This window comes from Halichoeres trimaculatus, unplaced genomic scaffold (genome assembly GCF_033239565.1).
Source record: "Halichoeres trimaculatus isolate MK-OKI-2021-1 unplaced genomic scaffold, fHalTri1.1 fHalTri1_scaffold_11, whole genome shotgun sequence".
Lineage (NCBI taxonomy): Eukaryota > Metazoa > Chordata > Actinopteri > Labriformes > Labridae > Halichoeres > Halichoeres trimaculatus.
In genome coordinates, this window is record NW_027437189.1 from 4,582,670 (window position 1) to 4,599,682 (window position 17,013).

General features: G+C 40.6%; 3 protein-coding genes across 4 annotated transcripts; 1 reads left to right on the plus strand and 2 right to left on the minus strand.

Annotated features, from left to right (window-relative positions):
* Positions 1 to 780: 780 nt before the first annotated feature.
* Positions 781 to 3,501, minus strand: LOC141799289 (tubulin alpha-1B chain). Of its 2 annotated transcripts, XM_074681490.1 has the most exons (4): positions 3,346 to 3,500; positions 2,189 to 2,411; positions 1,957 to 2,105; positions 781 to 1,875 (listed from the first exon to the last, which is right to left on the minus strand). In XM_074681490.1, the coding sequence occupies exons 1-4, from the start codon at positions 3,346 to 3,348 to the stop codon at positions 895 to 897; spliced, it is 1,356 nt and encodes a 451-aa protein (XP_074537591.1). In that variant the 5' UTR covers positions 3,349 to 3,500; the 3' UTR covers positions 781 to 894. The 2 variants fall into 2 exon arrangements, with proteins under 2 accessions (XP_074537591.1, XP_074537590.1); XM_074681489.1 differs by having other exon boundaries at positions 781 to 2,105; positions 3,346 to 3,501.
* Positions 3,502 to 5,602: 2,101 nt separating this feature from the next.
* On the plus strand, positions 5,603 to 11,583 carry agmat (agmatinase (putative)). The gene is made up of 7 exons (XM_074681834.1): positions 5,603 to 5,946; positions 8,476 to 8,678; positions 8,764 to 8,812; positions 8,996 to 9,191; positions 10,402 to 10,581; positions 10,681 to 10,765; positions 10,844 to 11,583. The coding sequence occupies exons 1-7, from the start codon at positions 5,603 to 5,605 to the stop codon at positions 10,915 to 10,917; spliced, it is 1,131 nt and encodes a 376-aa protein (XP_074537935.1). The 3' UTR covers positions 10,918 to 11,583.
* A 22-nt stretch (positions 11,584 to 11,605) lies between these two features.
* Positions 11,606 to 16,787, minus strand: LOC141799565 (trypsin). Its single transcript, XM_074681835.1, has 5 exons — positions 16,655 to 16,787; positions 16,388 to 16,541; positions 13,934 to 14,069; positions 13,595 to 13,852; positions 11,606 to 11,761 (listed from the first exon to the last, which is right to left on the minus strand). Exons 1-5 carry the CDS (start codon positions 16,707 to 16,709, stop codon positions 11,606 to 11,608), a joined length of 759 nt encoding a protein of 252 aa, XP_074537936.1. The 5' UTR covers positions 16,710 to 16,787.
* Between the last annotated feature and the right edge of the window lie 226 nt (positions 16,788 to 17,013).

Sequence of the window (17,013 nt, forward strand, 5' to 3'; positions counted from 1 at the left end):
TAAGTAGTCTTGGGGGGTGCAATGAATAGAGTCCAGCATTGTTTATATCACGTTATCATCATAGGAGTGGATGTTTTCTTTGACAAACTGATGCACTTTTGGTTAAAAAAAAAAACAAAAAGCAAAAACTGACATTAAGTTGCTTAATGTGTTCATTTAAAGATACATCTTCAGGTGATTTGGATTTGTAAAGTTACATAAATTCAGCCACCAAGCAGAAAAATGCATCCAAACAGGATGGAAGCATGTTGTTGTGTTTTGTTTTAAGGTTTGCACTTTATGTCCATGTTTGCACTTTGGAAGTCTCTTTTCACAATGGACTCAAGTTTGTTTGACTCAAGTTTATCTGACTTGTTAAAAGAGAAATAAAGCTGCAGACAAGCAGCCAGTTGGAAACAAATATGCAAAGTTAAAGCTGAGTTCGATTGTATCCATATTTTAAAAACAAACCTAATCCAAAAGCTCTAAAAAGGGATTAAATCCTTCAGATTTGACTGTGATCGGCTTTAAAAGCTTCTCAAGTTCAGCCAACAGTTTAAGCATCATGATTCATGCTTAATGTGGAAATCATGTGGTGGATATGTGACGCAGGTATGAGAGTGTTTCAGTTTTCATTTTGCAGATGGTGAAATGTATTTTGGATAAACTGATTTGTAGATTTTCCTCCTGTATTTGAAAATAAAAGATTTTGTCTTGGAAAACCCTCAGAGTGTACTTTCCTCTTATTTATATGTGATCGTTAAGCTGCTTAGCCTGAAAAAATGACATCACACTAAAAACTTTGTTAGAGGATCTTTATTTAGGACAGAGCAGCTGAGGCATTTCACTGATTGTACTCTGAATACATCCAAACAAAAACAGATTAATTTGTTTTATTGTGCGTTTGTGCTTTATTTAATACTCCTCTCCTTCCTCCTCGCCCTCACCCTCGATGGAGTCGACTCCCACCTCCTCGTAATCCTTCTCCAGAGCAGCCATGTCCTCTCTGGCCTCGGAGAACTCTCCCTCCTCCATCCCCTCACCCACATACCAGTGAACAAAGGCACGCTTAGCGTACATCAGGTCAAACTTGTGGTCCAGACGAGCCCAGGCCTCTGCAATAGCAGTGGTGTTGCTCAGCATGCACACGGCCCTCTGGACCTTGGCCAGGTCACCACCAGGAACCACAGTGGGAGGCTGGTAGTTGATGCCCACCTTGAAACCAGTGGGGCACCAGTCCACAAACTGGATGGAGCGCTTGGTTTTGATAGTGGCGATGGCGGCATTCACATCTTTGGGCACCACATCACCACGGTACAAGAGGCAGCAGGCCATGTATTTACCGTGGCGAGGGTCACATTTGACCATCTGATTGGCTGGCTCGAAGCAGGCGTTTGTGATCTCAGCGACTGAGAGCTGCTCATGGTAAGCCTTCTCAGCGGAGATGACAGGGGCGTAGGTGGCCAGAGGGAAGTGGATACGGGGGTATGGCACCAAGTTGGTCTGGAACTCTGTCAGATCAACATTGAGGGCGCCATCGAAACGAAGGGACGCAGTGATGGAGGACACGATCTGACTGATCAGCCTGTTCAGGTTGGTGTAAGTGGGACGCTCGATATCGAGGTTTCTACGGCAGATATCGTAGATGGCCTCGTTGTCCACCATGAAGGCACAGTCAGAGTGCTCCAGGGTGGTGTGGGTGGTCAGGATGGAGTTGTAGGGCTCCACCACAGCGGTGGACACCTGGGGAGCTGGGTAGATGGAGAACTCCAGCTTGGACTTCTTGCCGTAGTCCACGGACAGACGCTCCATCAGCAGGGAGGTGAAACCAGAGCCGGTGCCACCTCCAAAGCTGTGGAAGACCAGGAAGCCCTGAAGGCCGGTGCACTGGTCGGCCTGGACACACAGAGGGAGAGATGGTGAGCAAATCAGAGACAAGTGATCCGGACTGGTCTTTCTTGACATCGAGCTACTCACCAGTTTGCGGATCCTGTCCAGCACCAGGTCGATGATCTCTTTGCCGATGGTGTAGTGTCCTCGGGCGTAGTTGTTGGCAGCATCCTCCTTTCCTGTGATCAGCTGCTCAGGGTGGAACAGCTGGCGGTAGGTTCCAGTGCGCACCTCATCTGAAAATCAAACATTTGTCAGTTTTTCTTACAATTTTCAGAGATTTAACCTTCATTCGTTTTTGGTAAGCTTTGATATCTACCGATGACAGTGGGCTCCAGATCCACGAAAACAGCTCTGGGGACGTGCTTTCCAGCTCCAGTCTCACTGAAGAAGGTGTTAAAGGAGTCGTCTCCACCTCCGATGGCCTTGTCGCTGGGCATCTGACCGTCCGGCTGGATCCCATGCTCCAGGCAGTAAAGCTCCCAGCAGGCGTTTCCGATCTGGACGCCGGCCTGTCCAACGTGGATGGAGATACACTCACGCTGTGTGGGGGCAGACAAAGAAGATTTGGATTAAAGGAGCTGAACTTTGAACTGCTAAAAGAGATTTTCCACGTCTGCTGCTAATTAAAATGGAGGAATTGGAGGGATTGGTCGAACCAAAATCTTCCTTACTTTGACGCCTGCCAAGTTCCCTCAAATAATCTAATCCTGGAATATTTTTAAACAAACTCCAAGATGCTGCAGACTGCTTTAACATGTTTTATCGAATCTCTACTTGAATTCCTATGATGGCAGCTCTGATTGAGGATCAGTCACTATGCATTTTCTGCTGCGACACAAGACTGTGTCTATTGCGCATGGGATTACTGGAGGGATAGAGGATTATCTAGGTCAGACATGTTGCAGTGTGCTGTCTCTTTAAAAAGCCCGATCCTCACGAGGAACCTCACCTTTTTTTCCTATCATTGCTAAAATTCAGCAGGGTAGACAAAAACAGGTGAATTCTCATATCAAGCAACAAGAGACAGCCTGAGGGATTTGTCATTTCAGATTATATAATCTCTTAAAAAGGGATCACTGGATGATGGAGTATTTATATAACACACAGCATGTATCTATAATTTAAATGCTAAGTGAAGGGACAGACATTCATCAGACACAATGAGACAAAACCAGGTCATAATGTGAGATCTGTGCTGTCTCTGTGCTGTCTAATCCAGATTGTGAGAGGATTAAGGGTTTCTTTAAGAGAGCATGCATACAGCTAGTTAAAATCTAACACGTTTGTTTCTAGATACACACGTTTTGAATGATTTTATGGGCGAAACAGGCGTCAGACTATGGTAACACAATGAAAAATAGCACTGGGATATTTCTGAATAACCCGTTTCTCCTCGCCCAGGCTGTGAAATGTAGGTCAAGCTGTGAGAGTGGGAACAAAACACGACAAAAACACGTTTAAATCCACACTTACCATGATGGCTTGTCGATATTATGCAATGTAATGAGACAAGCTTGAGTGAGGTGCGTTCAGGTCCGAGGTGAGCGGTGACTGAAGTGGGTCTGCTCGAGCGTCAGTCTGCCTCCTCAGGACGACAGGTGAAATGCGCACGAGACGGAGAAGCCCTCCCCCTCCTCCTCTACAGTAACCGTTTCACATCCAGCCTAATGAACACAGTTATATAACACTACAACATATAGCAAACTGAAATTAAACAGGCACTGGAATAAAGTGCTGTGAGTATCGAGCTTCACTGTTTGGCTTAATGAAACACGTCCTGTCCTTTAGACTCCATTAAATATTCACGTATTCTCCATGACGTCACCAATGTGTTTCAATTACGGAGTTCTAGCCCCTTTTATCATCTTTAATGCGAAAACAACGCACTAACAAGCAGGGCAGCACGTCATCATCAACGTCACATTGGTAGTGGCATTCTAGAACGTTCCACTTTCAAATGTAGATGAAAAACGTTCTCAACGGCTAAAACACGTCAACAACAGACCATAATTTACTCATTACCATAAGAGAAGCTGCAAATATTCAGTATAAGTCTGTAAAGTGTTAATATTATCGCTCAAAACCTCATTTACTGCTGTGTTAACTGTATAAAACAGCAGGACACCTTTTTGAAACACTGTAACTCATTACACCTCTCAAATAGAGCCACCATTAGGTTTTGTTCAGCCTACAGTAGCTGTTAGACTACAAGAAAAAAAAAAACAAAAACAAAAAAAATTAAAGATGAATAATGTCATTTTATCATATAATTATTAAGTTATCTTAGATTTTTAATCGTTTTGATGTTTTTTTGAATTATTATTTATTATTATTTTTTACCATGACATTCACCAAAAAAGGGCAAAAAATGTGTCAACGGGCTTGTACAGAGAAAGATTAATGCTAGCAAAGAAATTACTCATTTTGATCATAGTGCAAAAGAACAGTAATCATACCATTACAGATTATACAGTATGTTTCTGTTACCACTGGAACAAAACAGATTAAAACTCAAAATAATAATTAAAAAATTCCAAGAAATTTCTTTGATTTTTTTGTAATAAAATATACCTTTTTTTTCACAGAAATAGGAAAAAACAGCAGGCATCAAATTTGATTTAAAAATATATATTTTTCTTTTTTTGCACGTGAATGATTTGATTATTTCAGCTAAAACAAAAAATAAAAAAATAATATAAACTGTTTTGTTTTTTTTAATTGGTTATATGTAATGTGTCTTCCTACCTCAGGGGGTCACCAGTCTCCAGCACTTGCTATTTTGGGATTCACAAGCTGAAAAGGACCAGGAGCCCCTGCATGAATGGGCCCATCCAAAATCAGCTGAAATAACCATTTTGGACCTTTTTCTTTTGTTGTTTTTTTGACTTAGCCTGGTTTAGTCGACACTGTCTTGGGGCAACAAATGTGGAAAACATGAAAAACATTTTTTTTTCTATAAAATTTATATCATATTTTTTATTTCTTACAATAATAGATGAAATGAGCAAAAACTGTTAACACATTAGGGAACCATTGACCTGGATCACTGAAAAGAGCTGAAATGTCTTTTTGCTGCTATAGGACAGTGTGAGTGTACTTCTATTTTTTTTTTTTTTTAGTTGTTGCTGTTTTTTTTATTTTATTTTATTTTATTTTATTTATTTTTCCTTTCAAAACTCATTGGATATGTGTAACTTATGGAGGAGGATTTGGACCACTGAGAAAAAAACGTCTTTTTTTTTTTTTTAGAATTACCTTCTTTTTGCTGAATAAAAAAAAGTCTGAATCCTTATACCAAAGTCAGAATACGGACTTTTTTTTCTCCCAAAAAAATAGTCAAAAAATGGACTCTTTTTTCCAAGTGGCCCTAATCCTCTTCCGTAGTAACTTCACCATAAAAATTGTAACATGTTCTTTTATTGTTTACTTTATCACTGCCTGTACCGCCCACCTGCTGACTCCTGCTGCCTTCATGACCACAACTTTTTTGGAATTTAATAAATCACACACATAAACGATAATAAGGGTTGTAAATGTTGGTCTTTTTATCATAATGTTTAATAAAATAATTCCGTTAAGTATTTCAGTTACGAGACAGGGTGAGGTTTGATATACATCACTTGCCTAACAGGGTTTTAAAGCCTCTCTTGAACTTGATTTTAAAAATTACGAGCAGGCTTTGAACTACTCAGAAAGTATTGGTCAGCCAGCGACAGCACACAGCAGCTGTATGTCAAACTCCAGGCTCTCTGCAGATATGTTTTCACTTTTCAGAAACCTTAATGCAGCTCGTACCGTCATTTCTCCGGTTTGCAGTGGGACTACAGCGAGTTTCTCTTTGAGGACACGACAAACTTTAGCTTTAAGCAGCGAGAAACAAAGTTTGTGCACAAATCCCGACCGTAAGTACTCAGGGAGCCGCTACAATGTGCCTCCGAGCGCCGAGTTTGTTGCCAGGGTGTCGGGGATCCCCACCATGGCCAAGCTGCCCTACCAGGAGACCGCAGACGGACTCGATGCGGCTTTCATCGGGGTCCCTATAGACACTGGGACTTCCAACAGACCTGGAGCCAGGTGAGTGCTTCTGTGAAAGTTCATTAAACACAGTGGGCAGGTTTTTAATGGCTACAGCTGCTGCAAGGGTCAACATAACGTCAGTGTAAGGCTAAAACCTGCAGAATTATACAAATATAAGGAGGATTTATGGTTTTATTATGCTGCAGTTTACTCCAGCAGGGTCTAACAAAGACTGGGTTAATTGTTAACTGTTTATCCTTATCTAAAGTAGCCTTTTATTTTGAAAGTGAGGTCATCAATCATTGACCCAGCTTCCCTTCATCAATGAGCTCTTATAAAACACAGGCACCTTAGTTTTTAGTTTTTAAATTTTTACAGTTTTATTACAATGTTTTTCTATCTTTTTATTGTTTTTATTGTTATATTAACTTATTTCTTTGTATTTGTGTACAGCACTTTGATCGACTGCTGTCTTCTTGAAGGTGCTCTATAAATAAATAAACAAATAAAGCTGACTTCCCTCCTTCATGGTTAATAACCTCAGGAAATATTACCCAGACAGTTTCCTGTCATGTGGAGTTTTAGAGAAAGTGAATCACTGTTGTTGCAATTTTTGACAGCAGGAACCTACAGGGCGCTGATTGTAAAGTTTCACACACTGCAAATAACATTTCTCCACATTTAGCTCGAAAACATCCCTTTTTCTGCAGATTTAGAGAAATATTTGAGAAATATATTTGTCAAATGTCATATCTAAATGTTGAGTGTTATTTATAAATGTTATAAATAAATGTCCTGATTCTAAATATTTAGCTACGTTTCTATACATTTAGTTTCATTCTGAATATTTAGCCAAGACTAATGGCCCTTTTCCACTAGCACGCCTTGGCCCGACTCGATTTGCACCGTGTTTCCACTGGCCTGGTACCTCCTAAAACAAGCTAGTTTTAGTACCTACTCTGCTCTGGTTCCAAGTGAGCTGAGTCAATACTAAAAGATGATGTCACCGACTGCCAGCTTCTGATTGGTCAGACACTGTCGTCATCAATGAGTCATGACTACGACACCCAAAACAAGACGGGACATATGAGGACGAGAGCCACCCGACATTTTTAAACAACTGCAAGAATGAACGTCAAGTTTCTCCCTGGTCCAAAGATTCATTCAGTTTGTGACAAAAAGCCACGGACTGAGCAGCAAGTATATTATTGTTTCCAAGGCCTCCATTGTTTGAGATTGTTGTGTTGTGGTGTCGCCCAGCTGTTTAATGGTGACCCCGCCCCCTGGTGGTCAAAGAACTTGGCAGGTGGAAAACCATCACAAAACGAGTAGAGTAGAATCAGGCCAAGGCGTGCTAGTGGAAAAGGGCCATAAATATTTATCAAAGGTTTTTAAATCTTTTGCAAAGTTTCCAAGACATTGGCTAAGATTTCTAAATCTTGTGGTATGGTTTCCGAATATTTAGCTAATATGCAAATTCATACTCCCATCTGCTGGAAGTACCGAAACAAAAGTTGGAGGAAGTGATCCAGCCAAGCGGATTTTGAGAAAGTCAAACACAGTCGGTTAAATCAGCTGTTAGAAAATAAACGTACCAAGTGCTGTGATGGCGCTGTTTAAGATCCTGTGGCCGACATCGAAGAAGTAGAGCTTGACAGGTTGTCCATCATTGTCCAGTCAGCCAGCCTCCACCTCCACAGGGTCCAGGACTGAGCTTCTTCAGCAGTCTGTTCAGTCTCTGTCTCCTGGATCCTGTCTGCTCACAGCAGGTGAAGCTCTTCCAATGTAGCGTTGGTGTCTGGTGTTAGCTCTGTTAGCCATGTCTGTGAATAGCATGATGCTACTCTGCCTTCTGGTATTCCCCCAGTTGCTGGGTTAGCACAGCTAGCTCGTCCATCTTATTGGAGATAGATCTTTAAGATCTCTAAGTTCCCAAAAACGATGGATGGTTCACTTCTTAGCTCACACCTGAGAATCAGCACGTTGTCCTTACCTCCTCCTCACCTTGTGGGAAACATCTGGCCTTGCACCAGTTATCATCGACATGCTACAGGCTGCTAACAGCTGATTTCACGTGTAAACAACGCATCCATGGTTGCATGTAGGATCTCAAGACAAACACAGGAGCAAAAAAATTGTAAAATTGAAAAAGTAAGAAAATAAAAAAATATAAATCATTGCTCAAGATTTAGAAACCTTTTGCTTTATATTTAGAAATCTTGACTAAATATTTAGAAATCTGAGCAAATGTCTCGAAAACTTTGCAAAAGATTTATAAACGATTGCTTAAGATTTATAAATCCTTGATACATTTTTAGTCTGAGCCAAATATTCAGAATGAAACCTAAACTTTTAGAAACGTTGCTAAATATTTAGAATCAGGACATTCGTATATAACATTCATAAATAACATTCAACATGTAGATAAAGTATTTGACAAATCTTTCTCTAAATCTGCAGAAAAAGTGATGTTTTAGAGCTAAATGTGGAGAATGTTGTTATTTGTTGTGTGTGCAACTTTACAATCGTTGCCCCACAGGAACAACAGAAGATATTGTATGGATGAATTTTCCTCCTCCGCTGCAGGTTTGGGCCGCGGCAGATCAGAGTGGAGTCAGCCCTCCTCAGAGCGTACAACAGCGGCACCAGAGCAGCCCCGTACGAGTCCGTCATGGTGGCGGACATCGGGGACGTCAATGTAAATGTTTACGACTTGAAGGACACGTGCAGACGCATCAGAGAGGCCTACAGGAAGATCCTGGCTACTGGGTGTATTCCTCTGACGATGGGTAAAGGAAAACACTAAAAAGCACAACTATTACCCCGCAGTCATGTGATCAAAAATACACTTTTATATGTTAATGTTTTCTGCAGGTGGTGATCACACAATCGCATATCCCATCCTCCAAGCTGTTGCTGAGAAGTAAGTCATCCATCCGTTTCAGTTTTATTGACAATAAAACATATAATAAAAGTTTTTGCATGTCCCTCAAAGGACAAAATCTAAACCTAAGAGTTAATTTTTTTGGTGAAAAAAGCTCTCAAGAAGTTATCACCCGTATAACTTCCTGTCCCTGACCCTGTTTTCTCTGGAACTGTCTCTCAGGCACGGCCCGGTGGGTCTGGTCCATGTGGACGCTCACGCAGACACCAGTGATGTGGTCCTGGGGGAGAAGATCGGTCATGGGACCCCTTTCAGACGCTGTGTGGAGGAGGGGCTGCTGGACTGTAAGAGAGTGGTCCAGATCGGGCTGCGTGGGTCAGGTTACTCTCCTGATTCATACGAATGGAGCCGGGCACAGGTACACCTGCTGGGATACGGTACAGTCCTACCTGTCCTACCTATTGCTGCTTGTTTGTCATGCAGGCTTTATGTTTTAGCATTTTCTTAAAGAGGGGGTAAGGGTGAACCTTAAAAGCTAATTGTCTGGCCATCAGTCTGCTGTCAACAGGCCTCCAGACAGCTGGCCAATCAGAGGAAAGGGGGGTTTGTGGAGTAGAGAGCCTTAAGGAGACAGCAGCTTAAACGTGGGCTGAAATAAGGGTTTTTAAAACCCCAGTGAGACAAAAAAGAGAAATTATTGAGCAGTTTATCACTCAAAATATTACTAGGAAAAAAGCACAGTACCCTTCTTTAATGCTACTTCCTGCTCATCTTGCATGTACTTTATGTGTCGACTTTTCTGGCTTTTTTGTAGTACTGTTATGATATTTTTTACGTGTTCTTTACACAGTGTTATTTTTATTCTAGTTATTGGATTTTCTCTGCCATCTATTTTTTGTTTTATTTTGTTTTATTTTGTTCTTTGTTGGTGGAAATTAGCTTTTGAGCTAATTCTAGCATAAATATCAAAAGGTTTATTACAAGGGTCAGCAACCTGTGGCTCTGTAGCCTTATGTGGCTCTTTAATTCCTTTGCAATGGCTAGTTTTAGCCTTAAAAAAGAAATAATTAAATACAGAATTTTTATATTTCTTGCAGAGGGTATTGATGATTAAATGAATTCTGTGTGGATGGATTTATTTAATTGCAAATGTGCTTAAATTACATGCCTGACACGAAATAAGTCATGATTAGTTGATGATTAGTTTGGCAATATAAAAATATGTTATCAAATTTAAGTATGCATTTAGAATTACAAAAAAAATATTGCAAATTTTTGAAATTTCAAAGAAAAAATGGGAATTTTTGGCATGTTTTTTGCGTGACTTTAATCCAGGTGAGCTGAGGCAAAATGGTTCTTATGAAAGTAAAGGTTGCTGGACTTTTAATTTTTTTGTCCTTGTAAATGTGAAAAAATTACCAGATTGAAAAATATCTGCAGCAGAAAAAGGACAAAATTTCAGTTAAAGAAGGACAGACATTGATACAAGTTAACGGCACCCAATGAGGAGTAAATGTCTGTTGGGTTGTAATAAATTGCTATAAAATCCTCTGGTTATCAAAATAAGAGTGAGAGAAAGAGACAGAGTCTTTTTAATAAATATCAACCCTCCTGTGTTTCTGCTGCAGGGTTTCCGTGTGGTACAGGTGGAGGAGTGCTGGTTCAAGTCTCTGGCTCCTCTCATGGCTGAGGTCAGGGCTCAGATGGGCAGCGGCCCAGTTTATCTCAGTTTCGACATCGATGCTCTTGACCCTGGATTCGCTCCTGGAACTGGCACACCAGAGATAGCAGGCCTGACTCCCATCCAGGTAAACACAGAGGTGTCATCCCCACAGGGTGTCTGAAGTTAACCTGACTACCAAACCCAAAACTGACACATTTATAAACTCCTGGTTTGATTACTCCAGGGGGTTGAGATTATTCGAGGCTGCCGCGGTCTGAACCTCGTTGGATGTGATTTAGTGGAAGTATCTCCCCCCTACGACACCACAGGTACTTTTCACAGAGTATTACACTCACATTTACTCCAATATATAACCTTTTTTTACACATACACCTTCTCTCTGACAGGAAACACTGCACTGACTGGAGCCAACCTCCTCTTTGAGATGCTGTGCGTCCTCCCAAAGATCAAATATTACTGATGAAAACCGACCAATCAGGACTCAGCGGAGAGGCAGCACCTCCAGAGTGAAGGACAAGAGATTTAAATACAGCTTTCTTTTCCATTTTTTTTATCAACCAAAAAAATGTTTACATCCATCTGAAGAATAACCTACCATTAAAGATCACTGAAAACAAACTGTACAACAAGCATTCGGTTCCCTCGCATCATGTTTTCACATAGTTTCCAAAAAATGTGCATCACATGTGAGTCAGAGAAAAACATTTCGCCCTCTGGTGGAGTAAAGTGGTAACTTTTCCCAACTCAGTTTATAAACAAAGACTTAAATGGAGGATTAAAAATATTTTTAAAAAATGTGGATTTAAAAATCATACCACAAAAAATCCCTTTATGTGAATCAAACTTTTCTCCCACCCCTCGTTAAGTTATGTTATAAGATCGTAAGAATGCTCCAAGAACTTTGGAGTTCTGTCACAGAAACTAAGCTGTGACGTTATTGGATAATTCTATAAAAATTTAATCATGATGTTATAAGAACAAAGTCAAAATAAAACAAGTTGTAAGTCATGATGAAAAGAAAACTAAGGCATAATATCAAAAGAATTAAGGTGTGACTTTCCGACACAAACCGAGTCGTGATGTTATCATACCTTACCTAATTTGCTAATTTTGGACGCTGAGGGTTCACTACGGAACGTGGGGACAGTTTAGGGTGTGTTTTGTTTGATAACCCAGTTGATCCAGTGGATGTAGTTCCTCACTCTGGTGTAGACTCCAGGGTAGTGAGGGTTTGCACAGCTGATACCCCAGGAGACGATACCCTCCAAGTTTCCATTGCAGATGAGGGGACCACCAGAGTCACCCTGTGGGAGACATCAAACATGAGTCAAATTTCTGAGTCCTGGATTTGTTTGGTAGTTTTTTCTATGATCCTTCTGTAATTTCAGCAGTTTTCAAAAGTTTTCATTGATTTAAAGATGCTATGAGGAGGATCTGTTTTGATTGCACTCCCTCGCCACCTTGTGGCCCGGAGTCTCCACACACTGTCGCAAATTACTTTTAGTGAGGCCTGTGTTTATTTAGGAATTAAATGGAGATCAGATCGAAACAAAATTTCTGTGTTCAAGACAACTTTTTACTGGATACAACGTGTGGAGGTAAGGTATTTATCAGTATAGTGGAGCTACGGTTTGAAATGTGACATCAAGCTAACGTTGTAGCAGCCAAGTATATGCTAGCCTGGTGCTCTAATGTGTCTAAACACCAATATGACAACAAGGAAAGGCTGTAAAGCCCTGTTTCCACCAAACAGTTCAGTTGGTTTGTCTTGGCATGGCACACAATGTACGGCGTTTCCACTGACTGATTCCGGACAGATCCCTGAATAACCAAGAAGAGCCATCCCACTTTTAGGGACCCTTCCGTTGGGGCGCCATACTAAACCAATCTGATCTGGGAAGGGGGAGCAGACGGTTGATTGGTTGAAAAAATCATCACTTACTTTGCGACAGTGGCTGCGTTTCTCCTGGCGGCACACAGACTTATCTAAAGCTTGATTGTTCTTTGTATCAAAGAGCTACATGAAAATCACAGAGAGAACAAAATGCTGCATGTCTTCCATCATTGCTCTTTGTTTACTGTGTCACATTTTTCTTCTTTATTGGATTTATTAGCGGGGTACACTGTGTCGCTCTGCTATTGGGTCGTACTGTTGCGTCACAGTACTGCGTTGTTCTACTATTGCGCCGTGCTATTGCACCGTGCTATTGCGTCGCGCTTTTGCGTCGCGCTTTTGCGTCGCGCTTTTGCGTCGTGCTTTTGCATTGCGCTATTGCGTTGCAGTGTTGCATCGCAGTATTGCGTTGTGCTGGTATTGCACCGAGCTATTGGGTCGCGCTACTGCGTCGTGCTACTCCATCGTGCTACTCCATCGCACTACTCCGTCACAGTATTGAGACGTGCTGGTATTGCATCGCACTATGGCGCCAGTCCAGCTGACGTTGTGTTGTCATAGAGACTTAGACGTGCCTGTGATCAAACCAGTCCTGGATGACCAGAACCAGAAGCTAAAAAGTAAAAATTCAAGATAATCTGTAACCAGTAATATTGGCGCTGATAATCTCATTTTAAAGTGTGGATTGCAATTAGGCATATATCTACACTGTAAAAATATGACATATTGTCAGGTATTTTTGTCTTATTTGCAGTTGAAAATGTCTTTTTTTTGACTCAATATGAGCCACATTTACCTCACAAGTCCAGAAAATTGTCTTATTTCAAGTTATTTGAAGACAAAAATGAGGTGTGAATTGCTTTTAACGAGTAAAAATAATCTGCTACTGGATTAAGAGGCTATTCTTGTCTCAAGCAAATTTTTCTTGGCAGTTTTTTTTGTACTTGTTACAAGCAATTCAGACCTCATTTTTGTCTTTAAATTACTTTAAACAAGACATTTTTTCTGAATGTGGCTTATTCTGGGTAAATTTTGACAATTTTTACTTAAAATGTGACAAAAACACCTGATAATATTTCAGCTTTTTGCAGTGTAGAAGGGAGACTTTTTCAAGCTCACTTTCAAACTCCTCACAGCTCCTTTAAGTTTATGTAAAAAGTGTTTTTCTAACTCTACTGATGATCTTCCACTGATACACTCAAACTGTCACATTTGACTCTACGCCGATGACACCCTCTCTTACCTGACAGGAGTCCTTGCCACCAAACTGAGATCCAGCACACACCATGTTGTTGGTGATCATCCTCCAGTAGTAGTAATAACTGCAGTAAGGGACTATCTTCACGTTCACAGCTCGGAGCACAGGAGACAGAGTGAAACTGTAAAGATTCGTCACGCCCCAGCCGCTCACTGTGCAGACCGTTCTACGAAGCGGGGGGGTGTATTGAGTCGGAAGAGGAGCCACCTTGACGTAGGCGTTCATGATCGCTGGCCGACTCAGCTGTAACAGAAAAAACACAGCCTTCGTTCAAGCTCAAGAAATGACAACAATCACTCTGATTCACTCACAACCTCTGCTCACCTTTATGAGCATGATGTCGTTGTTGAACGTCCTGTAGTTGTAGTTGTGGACGAAGATCTGTGACACGTTGAAGACTTGTTCATATCCTTCCTTTATATTCAGGTTGTGTTCACTTAACACCACCGTTATCCTACCACTGATGAAAAAAAGAGACAAAAGCAGAACAAGAAAAGATCATTAGACTTCTTTGGCTCTTTAGTTTCAGTTCTCCCTACATCATCTCTTCTTTATTCTGTTTTTAACACACAGGAAGTTGTTTGGTTGGTTTTCATCATCATAATTTGAATAATAACTTCTTAGTTTTTCTATTCTATAAGATTGCAGTGACTTATCTCATTCTAAATTCTGAATGATGAGGAGAAAGGTAATAATGGAGATGTTGTTTTCAGCTCTAGGCTCTTGTGAAAGAGATTATTGTCTTTTTTTCAGTTTCAACTTTCTGTCACTATTTTGGCATGTAAGGAGGGCTAAGAGGGCACGATTTGCATATTATTTGGCTAGATTTGCACATATCTTCTGGCTTACAAAACATTAATAAGAACAGCTCCTGCCTACCTGGGGTCCCTCATCCAGGTTTACACTCGTTCTGGCCCACTACGCTCTGCTTGTGAAAGACGCCTGGTGCTCCCAGCCCAGTGCGGCTCCAAATCTCGAGCCAGACTCTTCTCCTCTGTTGTTCCCAAATGGTGGAATGAATTACCTAACTCTATACGATCCACAGAGTCCCTTTCTACTTAAGAGATGTCTGAAGACTCATCTGTTCAGGGCCTTAATCTGAGCCTTTTTTCATAATCTTTGTATTTGGAGTGGAACATTACTTTGTATGGTTCATCTGTTGGTCCTGGACACTGAATTGTTTTTTTTTCTTCAGTGATATTTTTACTACTTTTCTCCTGTGTTTGTCTGGAGATCCTACATGTAACCATGGCTGCATTGTTTACATGTGAAATCAGCTGTTAGCAGCCTGCAGCATGTCAGTGCTAACTGGTGCTAGGCCTGATGTTTCCCACAAAGAGAGGAGAAGAAGGTGAGGACAACATGCTAGTTCTCAGGTGTGAGCTAAGAAGTGGTGACATGGACCTGTCCTTCCATCCATCGTTATTGGGAACATAAGATCTATCTCCAATAAGATGGACGAGCTAGCTGTGCTAACCCAGCAACAGAGGGAATACCAGAGGGCAGAGTAGCATCATGCTATTCATAGACATGGCTAGCAGAGCTAACACTGGACCAGGATATAGGATCCAGGAGACAGGGACTGAACAGACTGTTGAAGAAGCTCAGTCCTGGACCCTGTGGAGGTGGAGGCTGGCTGAACTGGACAATGATGGACAAGCTGTTAGCATCTATTTTCTTATGGACCTTTTTACACTTTCTATACACTTTCTTACTTTTGTTTTCTCGATTGCTGCTGTGACTCCTCCTGAATTTCCCGGGGATAAAAAAAGATTTTCTATTCTATTCTATTCTCTCTTTTTCCTTCTGTCTAAATTCTTGCTTTTATTTTAGCTTTGGACAAAAACGTCTGCTGAATGAAGCTGCAGATATTTCCAGCAAATACCACAACGCTCGTCTGGACAGTAGACTGTATTTTACAGGATCTTTTGCATAATTTATAAACGTACTTTTAATCTATTCCACTTCCTGATAAAAAACAGCAGAACAACGGACCAACTTGTGGTTTTGGAGCTCCAGGTGAACCAAAGACGTCACAATCTTGTAAGTCGGTAGTGTCCAGTCAAGTGCTGCATTATTCCTTTAGCTTGGGCTCTATCTCTCTCCTGTTTATCTTTCTTCTGCTCTTCTGTCCTTTTTCTGTCTGACAGTTAGGCTCTGAGAAGTAGCAATCTAAAATAACCTGTAAACAGCAATATCGGAGCTGGTAATCTCATTTCAAAGTGTGGATTACAATCAGGCATATATCTAGAAGGGAGACTTTTTTAAAGATCACTTAGAAACTCCTCACTGCCCCTTCGAGATAAACATGTGATGCTATATTGTTTTTAAAAATATATATATTTCTAAAAAAGAAACAACAATATGTCTGCTTAATATATGGGAGAAAAAGTCAGACATGGTTTTACAAAGTTGAAAAAAGTTGAAAAAAAACTCCATCAGAATGTAAAACTTTATAAAAATAAATTAAAATAAAATATTTACCTATGTTTATTAACTTCAGCAAAACGTTATAAATGCCTGTTTTGATTGCACTATGGTTTTGTTTATGATTCACATTTTTCAAGGCCAGTGTTTTTTGTTCCAGTTTCAGGATGTTTTTGATGCCAAATTTCATTTTCAATACCAAACATTAAAGTCATTGTTGTGGCTCCATAGTCACTCTACTCTATCTTAAAATCCAACTTTAACCAAAAAGTTTTGTTGTCTCCTCTCAGTCAAAGAATCCAAAGACTTCCTCCACAGCTTCTTTTACTCCTGTCCTGTGTAATTACCCACCGTCCCCTGCAGTGGGCAGCAGTCACCACCCATTGAGGGTGCACCAAGGTTCCTCCACAGTAGTGTCTCCCCTTCCCAAACTGCAGGGAGACCTGATACCCGATGGAGTAGGGTATGACCTCCTGACCTCCGATGATCCTCGCTGCAAAACTCTCTTTAGACCAGGGCAACAAGACGTAAGCATTAATGTGATGTTTTTCATTTAAAAAAAGCTGAAATAAAGTCTGAGCATTATGCGCTGATAAGAAAGTGTTGAGTGTTTCTTACCTGAGACTGAAAAGGCCAAAAGCAGCAACACTGTACACCTTTGTAGAAGAGTCATTTTTTTTGCTCGTCACCTGAAAAACAAAAATTACACTGCAAAAGCTGAAATCTGAAAATCTGAAATCTTCTTTTTAGACTTAACATGAGCCACATTCATATGAACAGTCCAGAAAAATGTCTTGTTTCAAGTTGTTTAAAGAGAAAAATGAGAATAATGACTTAATACAAGTAACTTTTCTCTTATTTCTGTCTTTTAATAACATGAAATAAGACATTTTTCTGGACTGGTCAGGTAAATGTGGCTGATATTAAGTCTAAAAAGACATTTTCTACTGTGAAAATGAAATAATTCCTCAGAGAGT